This window comes from Notechis scutatus, chromosome 2 (assembly GCF_049901735.1).
Source record: "Notechis scutatus isolate UNSWTSFEM ecotype Mainland chromosome 2, rNotScu1.2, whole genome shotgun sequence".
Taxonomy (NCBI): domain Eukaryota; kingdom Metazoa; phylum Chordata; class Lepidosauria; order Squamata; family Elapidae; genus Notechis; species Notechis scutatus.
Genome location: NC_142010.1, coordinates 63,196,357 through 63,207,948, shown reverse-complemented (window position 1 = coordinate 63,207,948; position 11,592 = coordinate 63,196,357). Strand labels below are relative to the sequence as shown.

The following is an 11,592-nucleotide window of genomic DNA, read 5'->3' as shown; positions in this document are numbered from 1 at the left end:
TTCTTGTGCGGCTGCCACTCTTCCTCTTCCCTACGGACCAAGACACTGAGATGCGTCGGCTGGGGCTGCGTCCCACGCTGAAGCGCGTCTCCCTCCCCGGCTCCCACACGGCGGAGCTGTCGTTCCAGATCCGCGGGCGACAGCAATGAATGGAGGCCTCACGGCAGCGCCGCCCCTCACCTCGGAGCGCCGTTCGCTTGGCGACACGCTCGGCCTTGCCTCGGGCGGCTCTCGCCCAGCCCCGCCAGCTCCAGTCAGCAGGAACCCGGAAGCAGGCGGTGCTGCAACCAAGCCGTTTCCTGCGCCAGACTCGGAGACGGGGCTGAGCTGCGATCTGGGGAAGCGGAGCAGCTGCGGAGCCATGACTCACCAGACCGGCATCCACGGTAGGAAAACGGGGAGCCCTGGGAGGGGGACGGAGGGGGTGGTGGTGCTGTCACCTTTTGTGCCGCGCTTCGCTCCGAAGCCTGTCGCCAAGCGGCCCGCCCAAGCCTCTCCTTGCCCATTCATGCCGGTTCCCCCGGCTTTGCCTTGGCTTTGCCGTCCTCTCGCGCAAACCTCCATTCTTCTGTCCTCCGGCTCCGTTCCTGATTTGGGGTCGGAGAAAAGGGGCTCTGACACGCAGCTCGGCCTCGATCGTTCAGACGATTCTTCCTCCCGGTTGATTCCCTTGGTCTTTCCCGTCTGGGGTGGTGACCCATCTGCTTGTGCGGTGGAGATGGGAGGCTTTTTGATTGAAGCAAAGTGGGGGGCACCTTTACAATGAAAAGTAATTCCTAGAAATCTCTCTCGATGCTGTGTGGGTAGCCGTGATTGCCAAGGATACCCCACAGTGCCCCATATTTTTTCTGGCATCATAATCACACCAGCAAGCATCCGTTTATTCAACGGGTTGTCTACAGCATTTATTTGAAGGTAAAAGGCATCATCTCTTTAGCCCTTGCTCATCCCGATGTTCTAGCAAGCTTGAACACAGTGATGATCCTTGCTAGCCTGTCATTCTACATACATACATACATACATACATACATACATACATACATACACACACACACACACACACATATATATATATATATATATAGTATTTGTGTTATGTTTTATGTGTACATTTCAGATCTGAACAGAAGGTTCCTTTTATTTCATGTCTTTGGGTGCAGTTGCTGATGGGATATTGTGGCTACTCATGGCATTTCTCTACTCTGCAATGGATCTGAGATGTGGCAGCCTGTTCTGGTTGCTGCTGTATAAGTCGCCTAACATGTTGGCTCTGCAGTGTGAATCATAATTGCCGGAGCCATTTCCCTCACCACATGGAAGCGGCTCTATGGTTTTACAGCACATCTCAGCTTCCTTGTATCTTTAGCATCCAGATGCTAAATCTTAATCGGTGTCTTTCTGCATGCTAGGATTTTGTTGAAATGCACCACAGAATTACTGTGCTACAAGAAGTAATTATAATTAAAGATTTGCTTTGGAAAGCTGTCAGAATGTATAACTATAGTAGATTATACATTTATCAGCTGCACAAATCAAATAGGGGTGATTATAATTGGCCCGTCCTGAACCCCTCTCCAACCCTCCCTTCCATATTGTACTTTATCAACTTGCTGGGAATTTTCAGTTTACAGTGTCAGACTATGGGAATACATATGAGGCCTAGTCTAGCTGTTCATAATTCTGTCTCTAGACTTAGACAGCACTTTTTCAGTAGTTGGAAGTGTTGCATGCTGCTAATTTTAAGTGCATTACATTCAAATAGTGCAATCTGCATAAATGGCTATAGCCCAAAAGAGTGAGAGACTGATAGTAGAGCAGCAAAGGTGCAATTTGATGTAACAGGATGAAGCTGAGTTGCAAGAACTGTGTTTAAAAACCAGGAAATCATCTTGTGAGTGAGTGGCAGGGGCTTGTTAAAAGTAGCAATATTGCTGGGCAATGCTTAAACTAAGTTAGATGCTGGATTGACTGAATGGCTGGGCGAACAGCACGTCTGCATTTTCTCTGAAAGAACAATCTCATGGATACTGATAGTTTAAGCTTCATTAGCGATAATTATGCTTGTTACAATTTTCTAGGTTCCTTGGATTTGATAAAGTTCAGCTATTTTAAACCATCTCCTTTCAGTTAGGGTAGATTTGGCAAGCAAGATAACAGTAATTCGAGGTATATTCATAAACTAGCAGGCAAACATAGAGATATGTAACTGCTTTCATCACAATAGAATATACACATTTAAATAATGATTTTATTCCAACTTTCTTCCAAGGATCTCCTCTATTCATATTTTTGTCTCCTGTTACGTTATCCATATATCAACCCTCTAGGGTAGGATTGACTTAAAAGCAGTGGCTGGTCTATATTCACCTGGTAAGTTTTGTGGCTAAGTTGAGATATGAAATTGAACCCACAACCCTATTTGTGGTTCAGAACCGTTCATTGTGCCACTTCATTATGGTTACTAAATGTGTACAGGCAGCCCTTGACAGTTGAGTCCAAAACTTCTGTTGTTAAGTGAATTTTGCCCCATTTTAAGCCTTTCTTGCCACAGTTGTTAAGTAAATAATTGCAGTTAATTAGTAACACTCGGTTCTGGCTTCCCCATTGAGTTTGCTTGTCAAAAGGCTGCAAAAGATGACCACATGACCCCAGGACACTGCAACCGTCATAAATATGAGTCAGTTGCCAAGCATCCAAATTTTGATGAAGTGCTGTTGTAACTTTGAATGGTCACTCAATGAACGGTTGTAAGTCAACAACTACCTCTATTAATATTAAAGTTTATGCATATAAGTGTCTTTGCAGCTGATTTAATGGTATTGTATCACAAGGGGGGGTTATATGTTGAAATGTATTTGAATGTTAGTAGCTCAGGTTGCTAGTTGGGCTGTTGCTTTGAGCTCCGAGCTTGGCAATTTTTTTGCAAATGTTTCATCACTATTCGAGGAGACATCGTCAATGCACTTTGAATTGCGTTGGTATGTATGTTAGAAAGAACCATGGTATGTTAGTATGTGGTTTTTGTCCAGTAAACTATTTTCTGCTGTGTTACTCAGGCTGGGCTTGCTCATCCCTGATCTGCCATTCATTAATTATTTACTTGGGTTTATGTGTCATTTCAGTCTTTTAATCAGCTCAGGTTTCAGTTCTAATAACTCAGATGAAAACTGTAAAATGGTAAGCAATAGCCTCATACTGTAATCAATAACATAACACAGAATAATGATCACAATAACAATAAGAACAATAATAATGGCAGTGCCTGGAGACGCAGAAGAGAAGAGAAAGAACTGGAGAAGATAACAAAATACAAAGACCTACAAATAGAAATAGAACGACTATGGCAAAGGCAAGCAAGGGTAGGACCAATGTTAATAGGCACCTTGGGTGCAGTCCCAAAGCAACCGGAGCACCACTTGAACCCCTTTGGCATTGACAAATTTGCCATCAGTCAATTGCGGAAGGCAGCTTTGCTTGGAACAGCTTCAATCCTGCGGCGATATCTATAATACCATCAAACATCCAGATTTGCCTATCCCAGGTCCTTGGTAAGGATTTGATAGGTAGACAAAAATGCCAGTCTGAACATCTGTCTGACTGTACAATTAATAATAATAATAATAATAATAATAATAATAATAATAATAATAATAATAATAATAATAATAATAGCAGCAAAACATCAAATGATACCTATGGACCTTGTGGTGTTGCCTTGCAGCCCTGGGAGCAGCTAAATTACTAGTCCTCTCCCTTGCCACAAGCCTCAAACATCCTTCTGATATAATAATAGGAATGAAGACTCAACATCAACTTGATGTCATGTAATCAAGCGATCCAAAGAGCTAACTGCTTTCCTGACTGATTTTCCCCTAAGACCGAAATAAGTTCTTGCTGTTTCTCTTAAAGGTTTTTACCATATTTTTAAAAATTCCTTATCTCTATAGAACCAGTTTGGTGTAATGATTAAGGCACCAGGTTAGTAGCCTGCCTTAAACACAAAACCAGCTAATTGATTTTAAGGCAGTCACTGTCTCTCAGTCCTAAGATCTTGTGGGATCTTCTTAAAACGTTGCCTTCTGTTCTAAATTGTAATTATAATCTATTGGGTTTGTTCTCGTGGATTAGTAATCCACTGATATTACAATACTATAACAAGTATTTCACTGTGGATGAGTAGAGAAATTTTTAATACGAATCTTAACCCAGAGTTTGCGCTTGACATTTATCTTTACGTATGGCAAATCATACAAAAATTATCGCAATTCAGCATGACATTAACCCTTAAAATGACATGACAGGTAGAAGTTAGATTAGGTTGTGACTAGATAGTCCTCTTACTTACATGACTAAATAGAGAAGATAAATCAGCAAGAATCAAATGGAGTAATGCTGATGTGAAAACTGGAACAAATCTGTGTTAATCCAAAGAATGGTTCTTCCATTTTCGATCTCTTCCTCCTCTATAGCCAGGAGAAAAACGATGCTGCTAACATTTGATTTTTCTTTCTACTAATCCTTGTTAGTTCTTAGTATGGACCAGAAATTACAGTTTGCTTCAAGACTGTTTCATAACCTGTGATTTGCAGTTGGTTTGATTAGAAGCAGATCGATTTGTTGGATCAAGATTTCCTGTATTTTTGCATTAACCAGTTTTGTGGAAAATGAAATTAAACACAGGGGAATCTCTCTAAGAGAGCAGGCATGGAGAACATACTAGCCCAATTCAAGTTGCTGCTTGTGCACATAGTTCTAATCTGTGCAGAATTACAGGTAAACCAGAATATTTGAGAATGTGTTTCTTGTTCAAATATGTTAACCTATCCTGCTGTTTCATGTAGGAAATAATTAGTTTTGATCCCAAGCAAAAGTGTTTCTGCTGTTCATACCCTTTTTGATGGTTGTGTGCTTATACTGGCAAATTGCCCTAGTGAAGCCTTTTGGATAAAAGCCATGAGTCAAATCCTGTTCAAACATTATTATGCAAACAAGTCTGAAGGAAAACAGAAGTGAAGCATACTGATTTGTTCCCTTTTTACTTCTTTTTCTATAGCTGTGAAATGCTCAGAAATTACTTTTCTGGGATATCTGTACATTTGCATATTTGAAGTAGTGAATCATCTGAGCACAGCACTGTGTGATGTTTTAAAGAAGCTTGTTTTTAAAGCTGTTTACTACACAGACTGAGCTAAAGTAATCCAACAGGTTGAATGACCTCCACAGTAATACTTCAAAGTATCTTGTAATAATAATCTTGCCTTTTTACTGGCTTACTTTGGATTGATTGTCCAGCCTTTACTACTTGGGACTGAAGTTGCAAAGTCATGATGACGACTGATTCATAAAATTCTAACATGAAAAAGAGAAAAAGAAGTTACATCTCTTCTGCCTGGCACGCATTTCGATAGGTACAGAGGGGTATATTGTGCTATGATGAGTTATACATTATTTGGAAACCAACTGAAGGCCCCCAAGCCATATATTCTGCATGATGGAGTTTACATTTTGGTACTTCTTTCAGGTACAGTTTTCGGTATCATCAGGGCAAAAAGAAAAACTGGACTTAAATCTTTTTTTCTTGACAGTAATTACTTCTTTGAGTTCTTGTAAGCTTTTGCATGTGTCATCAGTGATCATACTACATCAATGATTATAAAAAAAGATTTCTTTTTACTGGCCTCTTTTTTTGTTGCCTTCCATTTTTAAAGCGTCAAGACTTCTCCCATGGCTCTTGCCTTTGCGTTATTGACTGTTGACTATTACTTCACTGTAGTCATCTTTTAACAATATTAGCTTTCTATGTGCAGAAAAACCTTTTTAGACAAGCAGTGTCTTACTGTATATTAAAGTAGCATATGCCACAAAGACTGTGCCCTGACTTATTTCTGCACACGTACATTAGTATCCCAGGGGATGGTTTCAGTTCCACTTGCTTGCCTTCCGCTCACCTTCAGCTGGGCAGTCCGGTTCCTAACAGGCCACTGACTGGCTTGGGGATTGGAGACCCCTGCTCTAGATGGTGGATGACAGAATGGTGCATCTATTTTTGTATTGCTTGTTCTCTCGGCAATTTTCAGTACCATTGACCATGATATCCCTCTCGGCCACCTTCCAGGATTGGGCTCCATTTTATGGCAATTCTCTTCCTTCCTCCTCTTAATTTGTCTGTACCAGTGATAAATTGACCTTGAAACATTGACCTTTTCAATGATACATTGGCACTGAAATGTAAACTATTTGGAAGTATCATTATAAGCAAATCAGATGGATCTGATATATTATCCTTCCTCTCCTAGAGTTATATATAAAAGGGAAATTAGAACATAGTGTTCTGTAAGACCGTGATTCAGAATCCTCAGTTATTCCTTTGGATTTAGCTTCATCTGAACTTCATTGTTTTATAAGCCTACACTTGCGGCTTATAATTCCTCAGAAACACTAGTGATTCAGGAGCAAGTAAACATCCAAGTCAGTTGTTTGCCTCAGTCAGATACTGACAATAATTTTGCCCCTTGTGACCATTACAATAAAGATGCTGACTAATTTTACCCTCAGATACAGTATAATAAACACAAGGCACCAGCAGGCAAAATATTGCCTTGTACAGTCAGTTGGTTTCAGTGTTAAACTTTTGTAACATGGAGGTTGTCAGGTATACGGTGGAAATTATTGATCCCGTTGTTAGCTATTTTTTCTGCAAGTTAGTTGTATCAAGCAAAAGTTCTCACAGTAGTGTTCTAGCACAAATATTCAGTTATCTCCAAATCTGCATGGAGTATCTGACATGCCATTGCTCTAGAGTGGTGAGTATAACATGCGGTCCAGTTTTAGGTATGCCTTGTGTGAAACCCCCCGCCCAAAGATTTGATAAAGTCATATTTTCCATTATGAAACAAAGGCACAAATGTTCTGTGACTTCCATGGTAGTTTTTGGACAGTTCTGCTAACAGAGATGCATATAAAAGAAAATGTAACAACTGGAGGAAACCAGGAAAGAAGAAGAGCCAATTGAAGTAAGTTCAAAACAAGAATACATGAAGCAAAGAACTAGAACTAGAAATTCAGTGTTTCAGAAATCCATCAAGAGTAGGAATAATAGCATGAAATGTACTACCTACTTTTTCAAACCATGAATTGGAAATGAATGCAGCTATTTGAAGTTTTTTTTTAATAGCCATCACATCCCAGTGGATTAAAGATTGATAGACAGAGGCTCAAGTGTCCTGTCAGGAGGACAGAATGATTTGAATCAGGAAGGCTTCCATTTCAGAGTTCATGTATTATTGAATCAGAAGCGGTTGGTTACCGCTGATAGACAGAGCAAGAGATGCTTAGTGAAAAACTAGGCCTATTCTCTTCCAATATGATACTGTATATCTGTGAAAAGAGTATGTGCTTACACTGGTGATTAATGAATCAATATCGCTGGTGCAGGTTTTGGAGAAGCTAAGACAAGCAAAGTATGTGGAGATATTTTCATTTTCAGTTCAAACTATATCAAAGAGTTACAAGTTTGGGATTTGGGGTTGGTTTTTTTTTGGGTCAGTTCAATCATATCAGATTCTCAGAGGCTGCCTGAATAAGTCCCCACAGTTTTCTTGGCAAGGTTTTTCAGAAGTGGCCTGCCATTGCCTCTTTCCTTGGCCTGAGAGAAAGTAACTGACCCAGGGTCACTCAGTTGGCTTCATGCCCAAGGCAGGAGTGGAACTCACAGTCTCCCAGTTTCTAGCTTGATGCCTTAAACACTGCACCAAACTGGCTCTTCAGATAAATACACTTAGTTAAAACAAGAGGATTTTACTGTGGCGGACAAAACGTATTTTTAACTTCTTATTTAAAATCCAGGTAATTTAAAGTCCAATTTAAAATTTCTATTTTGATGTTGGGAAATTTCTTTAATAAGCTTTAAGTAAAGTGATGGACCTTTACAGGACTTTAGCTAAAGTTCTAACAATGGAGACCTAATGTTTTGCTGTTAAATAGGGCCCTTATACAAACAATGGCGTTAATCCAAATCAAATCAATTACCCCATCTCCTTAGAAATGAGGCATAGATTTTTGTTGCTATCTTCTGAATTTCTGCAAAGATATTAAGCAGCGCCATTTGCCTGTTGCTTATTCTTTTCTTCTATAAGCAAATAAATTTTCAGCCTCCCCATTTAGATATATTACTGGTCTGTCTACCATCAAAGATTTCACCAAGTATAATTATCTGCATGCCTTCATCTGTATTTTCACATTGCTGAGATCGTCATTACATAAACAAAAAAGAGGGTGGGACTTTGTACTAATAACAAATGATGATGGCTTTGGTTTTTTTTGTCTTTTTCCATTCACGCATTCACTTTTCATTCCATTTATCAATTCAAGCATTCAGCTTTCTTGTTTACAGATGCAGGACTATCTCTTTCAAAATTGTTCTTTTTGTCCAGTATGTAAGTCCTGGGTTGGAGTTTAGAAGATTCCTTTCCCCTGTGCGAAATTCAGGAAAGGTTAAAAAAAAAAGTGATTTTTTTTTCATTGTAACACCAATCTTTTGGAACAGCCTTCCATGGGAATTTGAATAGTGCCTTCACACCAGATTTTTTACTTAAAAAGGAGCAGTTCAGACAGGTTCAGGAGTTAAGATCAGATAATGAAGGCAATGATAATGATGTTTGGAATATGAGTTTAAATTTTGATTTTTTTGATTATTAATGCATTTGTTATGGTATGCAAATAGCCTTGAATTTATGACCATTCATTTAACAACTGCTCAAAATTATGCCAGTACTGAAAACAGTTATTTGCAACCACTCCTTGTAATTATGGTCGTTGCAGCTTCCCCATGAATCATGGATCATTCCACCTGATTGTGATTCAGGCACTTGGCAACTGGTATGTATTTAGGATGGTGGCTGTGTCCCTGGGTCAGATGTTCACCATTTGTGACCTTCCCAGGAGGCTTCCAACCAACTCAACGAGGAAGCTGGATTTGCTACACAACTGCAGCAAAAAAAAAAAAAAAGTCATAAAATTACTTACAATCACCTTGTTTAACAACAGAAGTTCTAGTTACAATTGTGGTTATAGGTTAATGGCTACCTGGTCTGTTGTGGTTACAGTATTGTTTTGATAATCTGCTTTAGCTATAAACCACTGTGAGTTTTGTGAAGTGTGGTGCATAATTATATAAATAATGATTTCCTTGACTTTTACTAAGCAGCAAAGCAAAAACTTCTGAACTTTTCTGTCTCTTTCGCATTTCAGAGAGGAAATACATAGTTTTACATAGTGCCGCAAAATAATCACTTCATATTCATTTGTCCTGGTGACAGGAGTGCCAATTCTCAATGTATGAATGATGGTATAAATAGATATTTCTTCAGAATTTCTTTTAAAATGCAATGCAGTCATATAGCAACAACAAACCTTTTAATATTTGTAAGGAAGCTCATTTGATTAATATGTGAAAACAGCCTTGTAATGCTTAGAACATTGCTGCTTTTAGAGAGGAAGGAAGAAGCAGTAATTTGCAGCTCTGTAGATAAACTGGTTTCCTGAGCAGTGAGGAACTGCTAGTTCCATGCTGCACTCTATGTCTGATAGAATATATCATGGCTGGAAAATTTTTACTAAAACACCAGAATTTACTAACTGATGTCTCGTTAAGTATTGTGCCAAAGCAAGGGTATCTACAGTAACCCCGATATTGCTATACATCCCAGCATCCCTAGAAAGCGTGGCCTGTGGTGAGGGATCCTGGGAGATAATAGTTTAAACATTTAACACCGTACCAACACCAATGACTAAAGGAGTGCCTGAGATTGCCTGCCTTTATATTAAGCATGGTTTTAGCATAGCATACTTTGTGAACCCAACATTTGTGGTGTATTTAATCAAGCAAACAGTGATTCTGCTTAGTCTTTTAGCTAACCACTCACTCATGCTGAAAGATTTGTGAGCTACAAGTTTGTCCTGAGCACTAGAATGAAAAGAATCTCATAGCCTTCATTCTGCACACATGCACAACTCCTGGATTTCCTTTCACATTTTGGAAGAATGTGGACCAGGGCACTCCTTTAGTCACTGCTGCTTGTTTGATGTCAACAAAGAAAAGTTAAAAGGATCCGTGGTCTTTGTATACCAAATTTTGAAACAAGAAGAAAACAATTTAGATTGCTCCAGCCATTGCAGGATGTGAAAGAGGATGGGATACATATGTGTTCTCTCTCTCTCTCTCTCTCTCTCTCTCTCTCTCTCTCTCTCTCTCTCTCTCTCTCTCTCCTTATTTGGTCTGTTTTGCTGGAAGGATGCTAGACTGAGCAAGTCATCGGTTTAACTTCGGTAGTTGCTATTTGGCAGGGATCTACTAAGAGGGCCTTTAATGCATGATGTAGCTGCTTTTTTAGAGCTTGTCCTAAACTCTCTACCTCCCCCAAAGTCTCCTATCATGCACAGCTGGCCTCAGGTCTATGTTTTCTTTCAAGACCAGAAGCAGTGAGGAAATATTCTTGATTGCCCTTATCCTTGTGACTAATGGAAGGAGGGTGGCTTATTTATATGTTTCATTGTCTTAATGGTGTTGTGAAGTTGTGTAAGAAGTAACAAATAAATAAAATCTCCCTTTAGGCAAAGAGGAGTTAGGACAACAAACTGGAAAAACTACAGGTAGTCCTCGACTTACAACCACAATTCAGCCCAAAATTTCTGTTTCTAACTGAGACATTTAAGACATTTAAGTAAGTTTTAGGACCTTTCTTGCCACAGGCATTAAGTGAATCACTGCAGTTGATAAGTTAGTAACCGGATTGTTAAGTGAATCTGGCTTCCCCGTTGAATTTGCTTGTTAGAAGCAGTGGTAGTATTCAGCTGGTTCGCACTGGATCGGGCGAACCGGTAGCAACGATTTGGCATGGGTCGCTGAACTGGAAGTAAGTTCTGGCTGGCCATGCCCCCAACCCAGTCACCCTCCCGCCCGATGCTCGCTTCACCCCGCCTGCCTGACATTCGCCTAAGGTATTTCTTTTTCCCCCCCCCTCCCGACAATCAGCTGTACATACATCAGCTGTGCTGGGATTCCCCTTGCTGAGGCCCAGGAACGCAAAAAATGGAGGGAGGGGCTCAGCCCCCCCTCCATTTTTTGCCTTCCTGAGCCTCAGAAAAGCCTTATGGGAGCAAAAATGACCCCCCCTGAGGCTCCTCTGAGGCCCAGAAAATGGGTGGGGGGTGGCTGCAAAAAAAGCCATGCCCACCCAGTCACATGGCCACTCCCACAAAGCCACACCCACAGAACCGGTAGTAAAAAAAAAATTGAATCCCAACACTGGTTAGAAAGTCACAAAAGGTGATCACAAGATCTTGGGATGAAACAACAGTCCTAAGTATGAGCCAGTTGCCAAGCAGCTGAATTTTGATCACATGACCATAGGGATGCTGCCAAGGTTGTAACTGTGAAAAATGGTCCTAAGTCACTTTTTTCAGTGCCGGCGTAACTTTGAACAGTCACTAACTAAATGAACTGTTGTAAATCGAGGACTGCCTATACTAATCCTGTTCATCACCCTTGACCTCCATGCAGGAATAGATGGCATAGGGGAAACACAGCACAAG

At 40.3% G+C, this 11,592-nt stretch overlaps 1 protein-coding gene across 1 annotated transcript in view; it reads left to right on the top strand.

The window, feature by feature from the left end:
- Positions 1–145: 145 nt before the first annotated feature.
- Positions 146–11,592, top strand: part of TWF2 (twinfilin actin binding protein 2) — a 63,755-nt gene continuing 52,308 nt past the window's right edge. Inside the window, exon 1 of the mRNA XM_026683548.2 lies at positions 146–386. Within this exon, the coding sequence (XP_026539333.1) occupies positions 146–386 (241 nt within the window). The remainder of the gene's footprint in view (positions 387–11,592) is intronic.